The 20,492-nt window shown below is 35.8% G+C and overlaps 1 protein-coding gene across 3 annotated transcripts; it reads right to left on the bottom strand.

The window, feature by feature from the left end:
* Positions 1 to 229: 229 nt before the first annotated feature.
* Positions 230 to 18,042, bottom strand: LOC110454283. 3 transcript variants are annotated; one of them, XM_021503712.1, is made up of 4 exons: positions 17,943 to 18,042; positions 4,672 to 5,138; positions 3,937 to 4,280; positions 230 to 909 (listed from the first exon to the last, which is right to left on the bottom strand). In XM_021503712.1, the coding sequence occupies exons 2-4, from the start codon at positions 5,126 to 5,128 to the stop codon at positions 604 to 606; spliced, it is 1,107 nt and encodes a 368-aa protein (XP_021359387.1). In that variant the 5' UTR covers positions 5,129 to 5,138; positions 17,943 to 18,042; the 3' UTR covers positions 230 to 603. The 3 variants fall into 3 exon arrangements, 1 of the variants encoding a protein (XP_021359387.1); XR_002463362.1 differs by lacking the exon at positions 230 to 909 and adding an exon at positions 1,455 to 2,253 and having other exon boundaries at positions 2,880 to 4,280; XR_002463361.1 differs by lacking the exon at positions 230 to 909 and adding an exon at positions 1,455 to 1,589 and having other exon boundaries at positions 2,093 to 4,280.
* Positions 18,043 to 20,492: the final 2,450 nt, after the last annotated feature.

Here is a 20,492-nt window from a genome sequence, read left to right on the forward strand (position 1 = left end):
GCACAACTAGATTAACACTGCCGCATTATCGCTAATGAACCGTGGAATCTTATACTTGCAACGAATTTAGGAGTGATCGGACATGAAGCAACATACCACAGCACATTCAAACACCAATCTTAGTTTAAGATAGTGACATTCCTTACCAATAACCATATGTCAAAGCGTCATCTACAAGCTAACATCTTACCAAGGGGAGATAATACACTGTCAAATAGGAACATTCTAATGCTTACAAACCTATGTACATTTACACAAGGTTAAAAGGTGCAATATCGTCCATCGCCTTATGCCTGTCCCGCCTTACACCAGGGGAGCTAACACGTACACATTAGGACCCACGATAAACTATACGTTAGTGAACACGTCGGCGTAAGAGCACTGAACAGCTACATAACATAATACGGTAACAGACATAGCACGTGTCCTGTTATCAAATCAACTCGGATCTCGTGATAAACGCTAGCTTGTTACGCAACAAAACATTCGGAACTTCTCGAGTCCTTGCTTAGCCTTGACTCACTCTATACTTCATACCGCGGAAGTGTTGTTTCTTTTATGTAGTAGAGCGTCATGTTTCAAAATGACGCCGCCACTGTCTCTTCAAAACAGTTTCTCTATTTCTTGCAGCATGCTATGAAGCTGATAATATGTCGCCTCATTTCTCAGTTCCCGTAGAACCTGTCGGTTTCTAGGGAGACCATCGGTGTTCAGACGCCCGTCGCGCAAGTAGTTCAGGATGTACCGGAAGTGCGTTCCGTCACGATCAATGAAGACCGTTCCGTCCGTCTCTGTGCAGATGTTGTGACGTCCACTGAACATGGCTGCCAGCATTGATTCTGGATCTTGGTTCAAGGTCAAACGAGACGTTGTAAATATATTTCCACCAATATCTAAGCGGATCCTTCCCTGTAAACCAAACACACACAATAGTAAGTAATAATAACCCAAACGTCAATAGTCCGACAGTAAAAAGTTAAATAACAAAAACTCATTCCAATTGGTCAACTGTATGTAAACTAGGAAACGGTATTTACTATCATTAAGTTATAAATAAAACTAATATAAATATATAATTTACATCATCATTACCAGTGGTTATCGTATAGAATTTATAATTAACAGCATCATTACCAGTGGTTATTGTATAGAATTTAAACCTGTTAGTCACAAGTATGAAGTTACTCGTTTGAACCTAATAACTAATCACAGATCATAAACTGTTTCTTTCCAGAGGTGTAGGTTTCTCTCCACGCCATACGTTTCCTGGCATTGAGAGTAGTTGTACATGGATACCCTACGTAAATGGGTTCAATTAGAAATTCATCAGTAAAACGTATATCATATGACATGTTACAAAATGATTACCTTTCTACAGAATTCTACAATTCGTGTTGTTTTACCCACGAGATACCGTGGAACTATACAACATGAACTCTCCATTGTATTATTACTGCAGTGTACCCAGGTCACCAGTAACTAGGGTTCAACATCATCCCAAACCTAGGTGAGAGCTCACCTATCTCGTCATTAACTCAAGCAGGTGGAAACATGAGTGCTATCAAAACACAATGTCTATTGTAGAAAACCTAGGGTGCGTTATAAAGAAAGAAAAACCAAAACATATAGCATAACATAAGCATCTTTTTACATCGAACAAAAAATCAAATAATATCAACATCATCTTCATCTGCAGACGAACCAAACGATATCATTGATTCTATTTCAATTATTGAAACTCCCAGTGATCAATATAGAAGTAATTATCTACTGGCAAATATCATGAAGTCATTACAGCAAGCTTGAAATTCCCGGATTTGTCTTATATCTTGAGTGTCAATATAAACATTTACATTGTGTGATGACGTTGAGACATGGTATTTTTTTTCTATTATACTTCAAATGTATTGGCATTAGTACCTCATAAAGATTTAGGCGAGAGGAACATCGTACTCTTTGAATCTCTACTGAGAATTCCAAGGTTGCTGTTTGGTACATTAGAATAAATCTCTTTCCCAGAAATTATACATTTTCCCTTCAGTTGCAATCAGAGCCCATACGTTATCCCCTTCAAGTAATGATCTACCCTTACATTCGATGGCCTATCAAGGAAGGTCGTGTTGTGAAAAAACTGCTTTCTCTTCATTTAAAATCTTAGAGCCCCGAATGTCGTGTTACCGGGCAACTAGCAAGTACGTGTGGGACCGTGGGACGTCATCGGAGTGGGTAGATAGTATATAATAAAACCCTCGCCTGAAACAAACACCCGATAGTGGGCAAACAGATTAACTACATAGTCATACAGTGGGAAAAACTACAACATGTCATCTAGCGTGGACAACCTAGGCGACGCAAGGCGGCCTCACGGTATTTAAAGCTGCATGGCGGGAGAGAAGGATTGGAGACGTACAGATACTAGCCGTGTAGTGTAGTGTAGCTAGATAAAAGAATAATCTTTTGTAATAACAGAATATTTTTTGAAAAAAAAGACCAAAATTTTCATCCAAAACCTTTATGTGAAAGTACGCCGTTTCCATTACAATCCCCTGACCACGACTCTACAGGGATCACAGGAACGCTTACATCCTATGACCATTACTGTTATCGCCAAGAGTTAGCAATGCTAATTATATCGTTCACAAACATTTACCATTGTTTTCGAATCGAACACAAATGTTGTAGATATCGATCTGGGTGCAGCTTTAAATAAAATCAATGTGTTTATTATTTATATACTGGAAATATATACACTTTTGAAAACGATTGCTTACTATGAATTTTAATGATATTTGTCTAACATTATGGATCAGATAATTATATTAAAAAATACCATGTTCATTGTATGTTTTCTTACGTCGATGTAAAGATGATATACTTACCGATTTTTGCAAAGCAAGAAATGTTTAAATATTCTTAATTTGCTGATTAACAGGGAATTCTTTCTTGTTAATTATTCCGTGATATTTCGTTTGCGAATCATCTACTTCTGTTTAAATAAAAACAAGTAACGTGTTCCTGGGTAATCGTCGATCATGTTCCAGGCAACTATCACGTAACTTTATCAACACATACTGTTAAACAGACGCTCTATACGGACACAAACAAACTGTCTCTTATGTCACAACTTCCAATCTATTTTCACAGTATTCCGAAGGGATAGATCACTCAACGAAAAAGAAGCATTCTGTTACTTAAATCTCCGGAATTTGTCGTGAAGTCAACCATTCGATCGTTTATATTTGTCAGTGTTATGTGATACTCCATTGTAAGACAATAGCATGAATTCAATGGCCTTACCACTAGCTGTTCAAAGGTTTAGTGGTCTTTGAACTCTGGAAGTCAAATTATGATTTATATACAGTTTGCTCAGTGAACTGGAGTGTTGTAAGGGTCCTTGGGAGGGATCAATACACGTAAACTCCCCCACACATACATTAGTAAGCCGCCACACAACATCTCAGTACTTACCCTTAAAATTGAAAGTAATCCGTGTTTTATTCTCGCTTTGTACCTACCTTAAATAGATGTCGTACTAGAGCGTCGAAGACTATAAGTTTTGAGACTTTCAATACACGCATTGCATATATTTTAATTGTTTGATCTTCCTAATTGAAATCTTTCGAGCAGTCATCGGTGGAAATCTTTAAAATGTCAGGCGTTGATAGCTTGTCACAATTTGCAAATTTGCCAAAGCGACATCAGATGAAGTGCTGTGATGTTGGAGACATCATATGACTAACTCTAATGTACAGATACTGACCTGAACGACAACAGCATTTCAAATCTCCTACTTACCGTTTCACTCGAATTATACATATCAAATGACCATACATTTCTAACGCGATACGGCTTTATTTCCTTCATATTCAAATCATATTCCCACAAGTGGACATTATCACATTTCCGGAAAATCTGGCTCTTTGAGACGTGATATACCTTTTGAACATCATGCATTTCTTCCATACGGGCAAGTTCATCCCTCAATTGTTGCCATTGGCGACAAATCTCCTCCTTTTCCTTGTGCATGTCCTTGTCAAACTTGTCTTTTTCCTGTTCAAGTTTGTTCTCCTTTTCTCTAAGCTCCTTTTCCAGTTTCTCCAGTTCGGCCGTTCTTGCCTCCAGCTGCTGTTTAAGGTTGATCAGCGTGGCCTTCTTATCTACGGCGTGTTGATGGATAGTCTCTATCTCACCAATTCTCGTGGTCACGTGTTCCTCAATTGCCTCGGTGAGACTATCATGCTTGTCCTTCAGACTAGCTTTAATTTCTTCTAGAACTTTCTCTGTGGGGGATATAAACATACACAGTACAGAGCCAATTATATGCCATGCGTCGTGTGAAGTTATGTTTCATTTAAGTCAAAAACAAGAAGACAGTGAATTTATATATAGTTTTATGTTAAATGGGCTTCTATCATGGCTAGTGTAAAGTCATCAAAATGTGATACTTTTTTACTTTGAAAGTCTATGGGAGATAACCGGAGCGGGGAAAACAAAACCATTTGTCCCTTTACATTACAGTAAAGAAAAGCTTTATATTTTAATGATGATTATTTTAAATGATAAAATCAATATGGTCATTAAACACAAAAATAATCTGAAAACTTTGATAAATAGGTAAAACGACATCTGAACCACAAATTGATAATAAGATCGTTTTTTTCTCTGACATACCTAGTCTGGCATTTATCTCACAAGCATGTTCCCCTTTGCTGGTCTTGACACTTACGCCCCCGTCACACATGTGAATACCGAGTTGTTCACAGTTCTGCAGGAGGTCCTTGCAGATGAAGCACATATCAGACTCGTTGTCTCCCCGACGGGAAGAGGACGAGCTCCTCGGGGAACTGCTGGACGAACGGGACGAGCCGGCATTGTTATGGTTGTTATGGTTCCTGGGCCAGAAGCGAGCCTGGTAGTTATTAAATGGTGGAGGGTGGTGAAAGTTGTTTGGTCCCCAGTTGGATGCTCTGTAACCGGGTATATGTGCGTTTTGCTGAAATTGCGGGGGTACCATCGGCATCTGTTGCCCAGGGAAACGGTCGTCCATCATTGGCACCCCTTGTTGCCATGGAGCCCTGTGGTCATTGTTGTAGACAAAACCGCCCTGGTGAGGTCCCTGACTAGGCATGTTGTATCAGCTGTAACAAAAGGTATAATTTTTCTCATTAAACAGTAATGAAGTAGTAGGGGAACAGAATGTAGTAAGTGAGAAGTATGAATGTCGTGTGAATGTGTCTATAAAGGTGTCATTATCTCTAGCAACTGTCAACTATCATTTGTGAATATTATGTATTATTTGCTTACTCAGTTTTTTCTTCTCATGTTATCTGGTGATGTCCATCCTAACCCTGGACCCAGCAGATCTGATTCTACACACATTATAAATGATATTTCAATTCTTCACCTGAATATACGCTCACCTAAAAATAAGATTGAATTGATTGAATCTGAATTTTCAGAAATTGATATTCTTTGTTTCACAGTCACCCTTTAATAGAGATATCAATAATAATATTTTACATCTTAACTCTCATCCCAATATATTCAGATGTGACAGAATAGGTAGACCAGGTGGTGGAGTGATTGTTTATACACAAAATAATGTTTTAGTTAATAGAATTTGTGACGTTGAACACAAAGATCTAGAAAACATAGTTTTAGAAATAAGAACTTCAGACAAATGTTTTTTATTATGCTGTATTTATAGACCTCCTGACTGTCGTGTTGATTATTGGAAAAAGTTTGATGATCTTGTCGACAACCTAATTAATAAAAATTCTAATCTAGTTATCACAGGTGATATCAATCAAGACATGCTTACTCTACATCCTAACTCCCATCTTGCTAGAACTCTTACCAAATATCACCTAAATAATGTTGATCAATCCCCGACACGAATTACCAATACAACCTCAACCTGTATAGATACATTTTATGTTAATAATATGAACATTGTACAGAGTACAGAAGTGTTGGCTCCATTATGTAGTGATCATGTCCAATTGTTTTAAACTTAAGTTTTAAAGTTATCAAAGAGAGATCCTTCAAGAAAATTATTTACAAATATAAGGAAGCCAGATGGGACCTAATTAATAAAAGTCTTCAATCTGAGGACTGGGGATTAATTATAGGTGAAAATAATGATGTTGATGAAATAAATAACTTAATTATTGATAAAATAAAAATACTGACTGATGTTCACATCCCCTACAAGACAATTAGAATCTGTCCGAATGATAAAACCTGGATGACAAATTTAATAAGGTCTAATTTGAGAAAGAAAACAGAGAATACATAGAAAAGCAAAAAATACTAACAAGGATAGTGACTGGCTAAAATTTAGAAATAAACGTAATGAATGCATTGACTTAATTAGAAAAGGTAAAGACGTTTACCTTAAGAAATTACAGGATTCTTTATCAGATAAGTCAGTACCTCCAGGTAAGTGGTGGCGTATTGCCAAATCAATAAGGTACATGTCTAACTCTTCTAATGCCTCTCGTCCCTTACGAGTTGGTGGTAACGTTATGATTCATCCTATTGACAAAGCAGAAGCACTTAATAATGTTTTTGCTTCCATTTCTAATTCTATTGATGATAGTACTAACACTTTGGTTACAGACTTACCTCCCCATCTTGACTTTAATAATATTATCATTACAGAAGAAGATGTTAGTGATAAAATATCCATTATAAAAGTCAAGAAACCAGCTGGACCAGATAATCTGTCACCCATTATTGTAAAAAATCTCTTACCCTCCCTTGTGTTACCACTCAAAATATTATTTCAAAAAACTATTACTCATGGAAAGATACCGTTATCATGGAAATTGTCTAATATAAATGCACTATATAAAGGTAAAAGAGGAATGGAAGATCCTAGTAACTATAGACCTATTGCTATAACTTCTTGCTTTATTGAAATTCTAGAAAAAATTACTATCCCTGTTTGATATTATCTCAAAAAATCTTGATGAAGGTAAAGACATTAGATTGGTATTTTGTGACATAAGTAAGGCCTTTGACAGAGTATGGCATAAAGGTTTATTGTATAAACTTAAGAAATATGAAATTAAGGGGAATCTGTATAACTTGTTTGAAAATTATCTGTCGGATAGGAAACAAAGAGTGGTTTATGAAGGATATTCTTCTAGTTTAAAAAATATTACAGCGGGTGTTCCACAAGGGTCTACACTTGGCCCCTTTCTTTTTTTACTGCTCATTAATGATATAACTAATGAAATTCATACTCATATTAAATTATTTGCCGATGATACGTAATTACATGTAATTGTTGATGAAGATGTGGTTGCTCCATGTATGGATCTAAATGAAGATCTTGACTCTATTAGTAATAGGGCTAACCAATGGAAAATTAAATTTAATCCAAATAAAACTGTTGCATTAACTGTTACAAAAAAAAAAACGAAATCACCCTCCACTTCTCTTTGACAATCAAATAGTAAATGAAATAACCAATCATAAACACTTAAGTCTTTTATCCAACTCCAAAGGTTCATGGAGTAATCACATCGCAGAAATCTATGAAAAGGCATGCAAAAGATTGAATATTTTAAGAACACTCAAATACAAAGTTGGCAGAAATGCTTAAATAATACTATATAATTCTTATGTAAGACCTATTCTTGAGTATGCAGATGTTATTTGAAAAAACAACTGCACTATTGGCGAAGCGAAACTATTAGAATCTGTACAAATTGAGGCCATGAAAATAATAACTGGATTACGAAGTGGAACAACACATCAGAAACTATATTCTGAAACTGGGTTTGAACTGCTCTCTTCTAGGCGACATAAGCACAAACTTATTTTAATGTTTAAAATTCTAAATGATATGACACCAGTATATTTACATGACATTGTTAAACCTTATATTTATGATGCCGTTCCACCTCATAATCTTAGACAACACAGATTTTTTAATATTCCTCACTTCAGATCTAATTTATTTGGCAATAGTTTTTTCCCAGATGTCATGAAAATATGGAATTCGCTTGATTCTGAAATAACCTCAGCGCCATCATTAAATATATTCAAATCTAAATTGAATAAATTGAATAATGAAAGAATCCCTCTTGTAAATATTACTTCTGTTTTTCAAAATTGTAGCCCTAGAAAGTTAAATGTTATCCTCTGCCAACTTAGAAATAATACCAGTGACTTAAATTATGACAAATTTGCTGACCATCTTTCTCCTGATTCTTCCTGTTCATGTGGTCATCCAATTGAAAATTCTGAACACTTCTTCTTCACTTGTCCAAATTACTCTAATTCCATGAACTTAATCCATGATATCTATACCAGAGCTGGATACTTAAATGTTCAACTTTTGACATCTGGAAGTACTGATTTACCTTCTGAAATAAATATACTGATTTTGTCTAATTTTGAAAAGTACATCAATGCATCCAAACGGTTAGGATGAAGTAAATAAATGTTTAAATATAATCAATCTATTATATATTCTTTTGCATGTACATACAATTAAATGAATTATTTGCTGTAATTACCTAATTCAATCATAATTGTTGATAGTTGCTGGTCAATTTAGATAATATTGTAAATATCATACAGTGAATGAATATTGACACGAGTGTGTATAGAAAGTGTAAGTAGTTAATTTATGAATGTATGATTGAGTGTATGAATTGAATAAAATAACAGAAAAAGCTTATTAATTACATGTATATATATAATATCATACTTACACCATCATGGAGAAGATTGATATAGGCCTAGCCTGTTATCTAATCCATTTATATATGTTTATTTATATATATAATAAAATTTGTTAAAACAAATGTAGAAATCATCCTACGGTGTTTACATTGATAGTAACATCCACGCTTCCCCTACCTACGGTGGTTACATTGATAGTAACATCTACGCTTCCCCTAACTACGGTGTTTACATTGATAGTCACATCCACGCTTCCTTTACCAACGGTGTTTCCATTGATAGTAACATCCACGCTTCCCATACCTACGGTGTTTACATTGATAGTAACAGCCACGCTTCCCCTACCTTCGGTGTTTACATTGATAGTAGCATCTGCGCTTCCCCTACCTACGGTGTTTTCATTGTTAGTAACATCCACGCTTCCCCTACCTACGGTCTTTACATTGATAGTAACATCTACGCTTCCCCTAACTACGGTGTTTACATTGATAGTCACATCCACGCTTCCTTTACCAACGGTGTTTCCATTGATAGTAACATCCACGCTTCCCCTACCTACGGTGGTTACATTGATAGTAACATCTACGCTTCCCCTAACTACGGTGTTTACATTGATAGTCACATCCACGCTTCCCCTACCTACGGTGGTTACATTGATAGTAACATCTACGCTTCCCCTAACTACGGTGTTTACATTGATGGTAACATCTACGCTTCCCCTACCTAGGGTGTTTACATTGATAGTAACATCTACGCATCCCCTACCTACGGTGTTTACATTGAAAGTAACATCTACGCTTCCCCTACCTATGGTGTTTACATTGATAGGAACAGCCACGCTGCCCCTACCTACGGTATTTTCATTGTTAGTAACATCCACGCTTCCCCTACCTCCGGTGTTTACATTGATAGTAGCATCTGCGCTTCCCCTACCTACGGTGTTTTCATTGTTAGTAACATCCACGCTTCCCCTACCTACGGTATTTTCATTGGTAGTAACATCCACGCTTCCCCTACCTACGGCGTTTACATTGATAGTAACATCTACGCTTCCCCTAACTACGGTGTTTACATTGATAGTCACATCCACGCTTCCCCTACCTACGGTATTTTCATTGGTAGTAACATCCACGCTTCCCCTACCTACGGTGATTACATTGATAGTAGCATCCACGCTTCCCCTAACTATGGTGTTTACATTGATAGTAACATCCACACTTCCCCTACCTACGGTGTTGACATTGATAGTAACATCTACGCTTCCCCTAACTACGGTGTTTACATTGATAGTCACATCCACGCTTCCCCTACCTACGGTCTTTACATTGATAGTAACATCTACGCTTCCCCTAACTACGGTGTTTACATTGATAGTCACATCCACGCTTCCCCTACCTACGGTGGTTACATTGATAGTAACATCTACGCTTCCCCTAACTACGGTGTTTACATTGATGGTAACATCTACGCTTCCCCTACCCCTACCTACGGTGTTTACATTGAAAGTAACATCTACGCTTCCCCTACCTATGGTGGTTACATTGATAGTAACATCCACGCTTCCCCTACCTACGGGGTTTACATTGATAGTAGCATCCACGCTTCCCCTACCTAAGGTGTTTACATTGATAGTAACATCCACACTTCCCCTACCTACGGTGTTGACATTGATAGTAACATCTACGCTTCCCCTAACTACGGTGTTTACATTGATGGTAACATCTACGCTTCCCTTACCTACGGTGTTTACATTGATAGTAACATCTACGCTTCCCCTACCTACGGTGTTTACATTGAAAGTAACATCCACGCTTCCCCTACCTACGGTGATTACATTGTTAGTAACATCCACGCTTCCCCTACCTACGGGGTTTACATTGATGGTAACATCCACGCTTCCCCTACCTACGGGGTTTACATTGATAGTAACATCTACGCTTCCCCTACCTACGGTTTTTACATTGATAGTAACATCCACGCTTCCCCTAACTACGGTGTTTACATTGATAGTCACATCCACGCTTCCTTTACCAACGGTGTTTCCATTGATAGTAACATCCACGCTTCCCCTACCTACGCTGTTTATATTGATAGTAACATCCACGCTTCCCCTACCTCCGGTGTTTACATTGATAGTAACATCCACGCTCCCCCTACCTACGGTGTTTACATTGATAGTAACGTCCACGCTTCCCCTACCTACGGTGTTTACATTCATAGTAACATCCACGCTTCCCCTACCTACGGCGTTTACATTGATAGTAACATCCACGCTTCCCCTCCCTACGGTGTTTACATTGATAGTAACATCTGCGCTTCCCCTACCTACGGTGTTTACATTGATAATAACATCCACGCTTCCCCTACCTACGGTGTTTGCATTGATAGTAACATCTACGCTTCCCCTACCTACGGGGTTTACATTGATGGTAACATCCACGCTTCCCCTACCTACGGGGTTTACATTGATGGTAACATCCACGCTTCCCCTACCTACGGGGTTTACATTGATAGTAACATCCACGCTCCCCCTACCTACGGTGTTTACATTGATAGTAAAATCCACGCTTCCCCTACCTACGGTGTTTACACTGATAGTAACATCCACGCTTCCCCTACCTACGGCGTTTACATTGATAGTAACATCTACGCTTCCCCTAACTACGGTGTTTACATTGATGGTAACATCTACGCTTCCCCTACCTATGGTGTTTACATTGATAGTAACATCTACGCTTCACCTACCTACGGTGTTTACATTGATAGTAACATCTGCGCTTCCCCTACCTACGGTGTTTACATTGATAATAACATCCACGCTTCCCCTACCTACGGTGTTTGCATTGATAGTAACATCTACGCTTCCCCTACCTACGGTTTTTACATTGATAGTAACATCCACGCTTCCCCTAACTACGGTGTTTACATTGATAGTAACATCTACGCTTCCCCTAACTAAGGTGTTTACATTCAGAAAGTAACGGACGAGTGTTTTGATATTGGTTTAATTCGGATAAATCAATATATATTATAAAAGTTATTTATAGCATAACACTGGTTTAGGGTATTACTAATTTAGGATGGCTATGTATTACTAATTTAGTCTTGCTATATAACACTGGTTTAGGAAAGTAATATAACACTAGTTTAGGGCGTATATATAACTTATGGTGGATGTATAGTAATAGATTATAGGGTCGTTAACACTAGTTCAGAATTAAACTGATTTATGGTCACATACCATTGGTTTAGGTTTTTTAATATAACCCTAGTTGAGGAAGGTTTTGTAACACTGGTAAATGTATGTTATATAACACTAGTTAGGGGTTATACTGGTTTTGGGTTCATATATAACGTAGTTATATAACACTGGTTTAGGATGTATATTTAACATTGGATGAGAATTGTTTATAACACTAATTTAGGGTGGTTATATATCACTGTATTTTGCTTGTTATATAACACTGGTTTAAATTAGTTAAAGAACAATTGTTAATAGGGGTTACAAAGCACTAGTTTATAGTGATTATTTAACACTAATTTAGGGTAACAATGGTTTAGGATGGATATAACACTGGCTTACACGAGTTTTATACGATGGGTTAATAGTATAACTGGTTTAGGATGGTTATAACACGGTTTAACACAACACTAACGTAGGGCGGTTTAACATAACACTGGTTAAGGGCGGCTTAACATAACACTGGTTGAGAGCGGTTAAACATAACACTGGTTAAGGGTGGTTTAACATAACACTGGCGAAGGGCGGTTTAACATAACACTGGTTAAGGGCGGTTAAACATAACACTGGTTCAGGGCGGTGTAACATAACACTGTCTTAGGGCGGTTTAACATAACACTGGATTAGGACGGTTTAGTATAACACTGGTTTACAGCGGTTTAACATAACACTTGTTTACGGCGGTTTAACATAACACTGGGTTAGGGCGGTTTAACATAACAATAGCGTTGGGCGGTTTAACATAGCACTGGTTTAGGGCGGTTTAACATGACACTGGTTAAAAGCGGTTTAACATAGCACTGGTTTATGGCGGTTTAACATGACACTGGGTTAGTGCTGATTGACACACCACTGCCGTAGGACGGTTTAACATAGCACTGGATTAGGGCGGTTTAACATAACACTGGTTAAAAGCGGTTTAACATAGCACTGGTTTATGGCGGTTTAACATGACACTGGGTTAGTGCTGATTGACACAACACTGGCGTAGAACGGTTTAACATAACACTAGCGTAGGGCGGTTCAACATAGCACTGGCTTATGGCGGTTTAACATAACCCTAGCGTAGGGCGTTTTAACATAGCACTGGTTTATGGCGGTTTAACATAACATTAGTTTAGGGTGGTTTAACATAACACTGATTTATGGCGGTTTATCATAACACTGTCCTATGGCGGTTTCACATAACACTGGTTTAGGGCGGTTTAACATAACACTGGTTCAGGGCGGTGTAGCATAGCACTGGCTAAGGGCGGTTTAACATAACACTGGATTAGGACGGATTAACATAACACTGGTTTACGGCGGTTTAACATAACACTGGGTTAGGGCGGTTTAACATAACAATAGCGTTGGGCGTTTTAACATAGCACTGGTTTAGGGCGGTTTAACATAACACTGGTTAAAAGCGGTTTAACATAGCACTGGTTTATGGCGATTTAACATGACACTGGGTTAGTGCTGATTGACACAACACTGGCGTAGGACGGTTTAACATAGCACTGGATTAGGGCGGTTTAACATAACACTGCTTAAAAGCGGTTTAATATAGCACTGGTTTATTGCGGTTTAACATAACACTGGTTAAAAGCGGTTTAACATAGCACTGGTTTATTACGGTTTAACATGACACTGGGTTAGTGCTGATTGACACAACACTGGCGTAGGACGGTTTAACATATCACTGGTTAAGGGCGGTTTAACATAGCACAGGCGTAGGGCGGTTTAACATAACACTAGCTTGTGACACTCGTTCAGAGTTGTTTATTACACTGTTTTATGATAGTTATATAACACTAGTTTAAAATTGTAACAGTTTATGATGGTTCTATAACACTAGTTTAAAGTTGTTATATAACACTGTTCTATGATGGTTATATAATACTGGTTTAAAGTTGTTATATAACAATGTTTTATGATGGTTATATAATACTGGTTTAAAGTTGTTATATAACACTGTTCTATGATGGTTTTAGTTTAACCATATTTATTGCCAAAACTAGACAAGGGATTAGGAACAAGTTATAACAACTTATCAACGCCTTCTCCCAATATACATTTGACATGACCTTACAATAATGACAATAAATATATACAATCGTTATTACAATTTGAACTCAAAATCTCTTGCTGGATTTAATAAAGTTTTGCACAGATCTAAAAATGTTTGAGTTAAGGTCCACGGAAAATTGTGAATTGCCAAACAAAAGAATTTCTAAATTTAACGCAACATCCAAATTAATCAAATTTTGAACCAAAATACGTCTTTCGTTTGTAAAAAGTTGACATTCCATAAAATAGTGAAAGACATTCTCACAAGGATGACCACAATTACAAGATGCACTCTCAACAAGGTTAACTCTAAAAAGGTCATAATTAAGGGAACTGCACTGGTGTCGGAGTTTAGTATGCAAGATATTAAGTTTACGATTTCCGATTTTAAAGTAAATAGGTGGACTTGACTGAATATTTGATGTTAAACAGGATTTGAATGAATTAATAGAGGGTAGAGATCGAACCGAATTGTCTAAGTTATTCCAATAGTGAAGAGTAGAAGGTAGAAAAGAAGAATTAGTAAGAGATAATCTGAAAGGAGGAATCCTATAGTTATTATTGTTACGTAAAGCGTAACGATTATTTTCTCCAGATAAAGGCGGCAAAAGATGATTGAAGTAATCAGGAGTTAATTTATTATGCATCTTATACAATAGTTGAAGTTTCCTCCGTTTTCTGCGATTAGATAAAGTTTCAAGACTAGTTTCGTAATATAAAGTATTAATAGGAGTATATGAAGGAAGTCCTAATATAATGCGAGCAGCTTCACGTTGGGCTTTTTCTAACTTTTCAGATTCAAAAACAGTGCAACCGTCCCACAACTCACAAGCATATTCTAAAACAGGTAAAATAAAAGTCTTGTAAATTATTAAAAGAGCATCCCTACTTAATAAGAGTTTCAGTTTCCGTAAGACATTAATTTTTTTCATAACAGAAGTGTAAATTCCATTTACATGATCCCCCCACTTTGCATTCGAATTAAAAGTTACCCCTAAATGTTTATGACAATCTGTAAAATTTAAGACTTTCCCATCAAATTCTAAATCTAAGTCTTCTTCGATATCGATTGAATTCGAAATAAACAATACATCTGTTTTTTCAGGATTAAAATTAACCAACCAGGTTTTCGACCAAGTATTTAAGATATCTAGGTCTCTATTTAAAGTTTCTTGAATTTCTAGACAAGATGAAGATGACTTAAGTAATGATGTATCGTCTGCAAAAAGATGAGACGCTGATTCAAAAATATCTGCTATGTCATTAATAAATATAAGAAATAAAAGTGGGCCAAGAATAGAGCCTTGTGGAACCCCTGCCTCAATTAGACCTACAGAAGAATATGAATATGAATACGATGGTTATATAATACTGGTTTAAAGTTGTTATATAACACTGTTCTATGATGGTTATATAACACCAGTTTAAAGCTGTTACATAACAGTTTAATGATGGTAATATGACACTTGTTCAGATTTGGGTATAACACTGTATTATGATGGTTACATAACACTTGTTTAAAATTGTTATTTATGATGGTTATATAACACAAGTTTAAAAGTTGTTATATAACAGTTTTATGATGTTTATATAACACTGGTTCAAAGTTGTTATAAATTTTGTAAACACTGTTTTTAAGTGGTTATATAACACGGGTTTAAAGTTGTTATAAACCAATGTTTAGGGAGGTTATATAATACCGGTTTAAAGTTGTTATATAACACTGTTCAATGTTGCTTCTATAACACTGGTTTAAAGTTGTTATATAAAACTGTTTGTGGGTGATTATTTAACACTGCTTTAAAGTTGTTATATAACACTGTTCTATGTTGCTTATATAACACTGGTTTAAAGTTTTTTTATATAACACTGTTTGTGTGTGATTATATAACACTTGCTTAAAGTTGCTATATATCACTGTTTGTGGGTGGTTATATAACACTGGTTTGAAGTTGTTATATAACACTGTTTTGGGGTTGGTTATATAGTGCTTGTTTAAAGTTGTTAAACAATAACACTGTTTATTGTGGTTAAATAATTTTACTGATCACTACTGCGTATTTTTTTTTTATTTCAACCATATCCGCTTCATGTAAGATTGAAAGCGTAATTAATATGCAACCAAAGCGACAGTAACACATTATTGAATTTGTTCCGTCAGTGATACACCGTGGATCATACATGTATATACATTTGTTGTGTATCAGCGTGTCGGGGCATGGTTCTGTCACATTACGTACTGTGTAGTGATGTAAAAGTTAACAGATGGTAGCTGTGTGTGCGCGAGACGTGTAACTTCCGCATGATTTCACAAATTATCACTGGCGTCGACAAGAAACACCATACTGTTATGTGTTGCTGTAACCATTTACAAACGAATACATTTGTATTAGTAACTATGATTGTTCCTTTTTATCTATTAATTGTTACGTTATATGTCTATTAATTGTAACTTTGTATATCAATTAATTGTAACTTTGTATATCAATTAATTGTGACGTTGTATTTCTATTAATTGTTACATCGTATATCTATTAATTGTTACGTTGTATGTCTATTAATTGTTACTTTGTATATCTATTAATTGTTACGTTGTATATCTATTAAATATCTATTAATTGTTACTTTGTATATCTATTAATTGTAACTTTGTATCATCTATTAATTGTTACGTTGTATCTATTGATTGTTACTTTGTATATCTATTAATTGTTACTTTGTATATCTATTAAATGTCTATTAATTGTTACTTTGTATATCTATTAATTGTGACATTGTATTTCTATTAATTGTTACGTTGTATATCTATTAATTGTAACTTTGTATCATCTATTAATTGTTACGTTGTATGTCTATTAATTGTTACTTTGTATATCTATTAAATGTCTATTAATTGTTACTTTGTATATCTATTAATTGTAACTTTGTATATCTATTAATTGTTACGTTGTATCTATTGAGTGTTACTTTGTATATCTATTAAATGTCTATTAATTGTTACTTTGTATATCTATTAATTGTTACGTTGTATATCTATTAATTGTAACTTTGTATCATCTATCGATTGTGACGTTGTATATCCATTAATTGTTACATTGTACATCTATCAATTGTTACTATCTATTAATTGTTATTATCTATTAATTGTTACGTCGTTTATCTTTTAATGGTAACTTTGTATATTATATTAATTGTAACTTTTTATATATAATTTGTTATGTTGTATCTATTAAAAGTAACTTTGTATTATTACATGGTATATACATATGTACGTATTACTGTTGCAGTAGAACAGTATATACATAGTAACTGGCCAATTAATAACTACTTGTTGTAATACACAATTTTGTAATTAAAAAACAAAACAAAAAAATGTTTTAGTTTTTTTCTGTTATGTTTCGTAACCATGCTAAGAAGTAAATTTAACAAAATATACAATACTTATCACAGATTCTTTCACCATTATAATATTCGCGACTTTTCTTCGGTTAAAATAGTCTTTGCCGTCATTTGTGACACCAAGCGTGTAAACGTAACCCCAGTACACGGCTGGTCCGCACCCCGGGGCAGGTACCGACGGACGGGCCACCTGTGACTCAACATCATAACACAGATACTATAATAATATATAACGCAGTCTATGCTAATTTTCTGTTGTTGATGCATGGCGCAAAAACTACAAATTCCCCACATAGAAACCGATTTATTTATATCGCATGTCAGCGAACAAAGAGAATATGTATCCATAAAGGCAATACACACTGAGATCACGTGATCGCCACACGTATACACAATACACAGAGATCTAGGCGCAGCTGTCAGATGCCTTCAGCCGTGACGAAAACGTAAACATGGTAGTCAATCGCGATTTCTTGCATATTCCAAATTAAATTTACACAATAAACAATATCAAATTATAAATGAAACATCAATGAAGACGTGGACGTACCGTGGTAAGGTTGTGATCAGCTGATCGGCTGCTTACTGTGGAATATCTACGAGACACAAGAATCAGCTGTGCTCACCTTCTGCGCAGAAAGATTGTAAACATTGACTCGGCAATTTCCGGTAAACTCCGCTACATTACGTATTCGGATCAGGGGAAACTACTCGAACCTAGTTCGTGAACAAATCATCAGACTGAATTACGAACCAATAGAGAGTGTAAAACGGTGTTCTCTTTTGTATAGTTTAATCGTCATGTGTTACAGACACAAAAAAACCTATTCTCAAAATCATGAAAAGAAACCATACCAATCTTTATTGTTCACTGTATTTTATTCTAAAAATATAATAAAAAATGAGAAGAAAAAAAACGTATGAAAAATTACCGCAAAAAAGGATGACTACCAGTTGGTTATTCATCTGTTTATTAGGTGGAATTTGTATCCATTTAACAAAAATAAAACACACACATGCGACATGTAGGCTAATTTAGTAAAAAGATCAGTAGCAAGGCAACGAAGCATTATATGTAGGCGTTTTTAGATAAATGTATATGGAAAAAACGGACCATCCATTTGGCTTTCGGTTTATAATGGCAAATATAATAATTCCCAAAGAAACGTGACTCATTTTTCCTCTAGTTGTATTCCGCTCATGATGTTATACGTAAAATATATGTAATGTAGTGTACGTATTGGTATATGATTAGTATACACATATTGTCTCATTTGAAGATGTAATATGTGAGTTAGATATCGTAACATTTTACATACCATATGAAGTTTGTACAGGGGAGACCAGCGTAAGTTGAACCACTTTTTGCATTTTTCCTCTTTACAAATTGCAATAAATCTTCCAAATTTCATATTTAGTTCACACATCTATCTCTTATTTGGTAAGTTCAAACAGCAGGCAAGTAATATTTAAGGATGTAGACGAAAAATGAACTGTTTCTTCAATGTAAAAGCAAAAATGATATAACAAACAGCTGGATTTTTCCCCGGAAACTTCAAATGAATTAATAATGAAGTCAAAACGTAACGCTTTACAATTTCCTTTAGCTGACTCAAAGGGCCCTGTGGCCCGACGGACTCGGTTCTCTGCTACATACTATAGGTTTGAAAAACCTACTGATGTGTGGTTAGGTACACATAATGTATGTGTGGTTAGGTACACATAATGTTATGTGTGATTTAGTACACATGATGTATGTGTGGTTTGGTACACATAATGTATGTGTGGTTAGGTACACATGATGTTATGTGTGATTTAGTACACATAATGTATGTGTGGTTTGGTACACATAATGTATGTGTGATTTAGTAGGCGTATTACACTGTTTGGTTTGGTATACAAACCGTATGGATTGTTTTACATACTTATTGGTTTGGTAAACACTGTGTGGTGTGGTATACATACTGTGTGGTTTGATATACATACTGTGTGGGTTGTTATACAGGTGGTGTGGTTTGGTATACATACTGTGTGGTTTGTTATACATACTGTGTGGTGTGGTATACGTACTGTATGATTTAGTGTACAAACTTTGCGGTTTGATATCCATACTGTGTGGGTTGTTTAATATACGACGTGGTTTGGCATATAAACTTTGTGGTTGGTTATACATACTGTGTGGGTTGTTTTACATGCGGTGTGGTTTGGCATATAAACTTTGTGGTTTGTTATACATACGGTGTGGGTTGTTTTACATGCGGTGTGGTTTGATATACATACTGTGATAGTTGTCATACATAGTGTGTGGTTTGGTATACATACTGTGTGGTTTTGGTATACATACTGTGTGGTTTGGTATACATACTGTGTGGGTTAGTGTATATACTGTGTGGTTTTGGTATACATACTGTATAGTTAGGTAAACATACTGTGTGGTGTGGTATACATATTGTGTGGTGTGGTATACACACTCTATGGTTTGGTATACACACTCTATGGTTTGGTATACACACTGTATGGTTTGTTATACATACTGTGTGGTTTGATATACATACTGTGTGGTTTTGTGTACATACTGTACGGTTTGTTATCTTACTGTGTGGTGTGGTATACATACTGTATGGTTTGTTATCTTACTGTGTGGTGTGGTATACATACTGTGTGGTTTTGGTATAAATACTGTGTGGTTTGTTATACATACTGTGTGGGTTGTTATAAATATTGTGTGGTTTGGTATACATACTGTGTGGTTTAGTATACAAACTTTGTGGTTTGATATCCATACTGTGTGGGTTGTTTTACATGCGGTGTGGTTTGGCATATAAACTTTGTGGTTTGTTATACATACTGTGTGGGTTGTTTTACATGCGGTGTGGCTTGATATACATACTGTGATAGTTGTTATACATACGGCGTGGTTCGGTATGAATACTGTGTGGTTTGGTATACATACTGTGTGGTTTGGTATACATACTTTGTGATTTTGTATACATACTGTATGGTTTGGTATACATGCTGTGTGGTTTGGTATACATACTCTGTGGTTTGATATACATCTGCGTGGTTTGGTATACATTCTGTGTGGTGTGGTATATATACT

This window comes from Mizuhopecten yessoensis, unplaced genomic scaffold, assembly GCF_002113885.1.
Source record: "Mizuhopecten yessoensis strain PY_sf001 unplaced genomic scaffold, ASM211388v2 scaffold7763, whole genome shotgun sequence".
NCBI classification, from domain to species: Eukaryota; Metazoa; Mollusca; class Bivalvia; order Pectinida; family Pectinidae; genus Mizuhopecten; species Mizuhopecten yessoensis.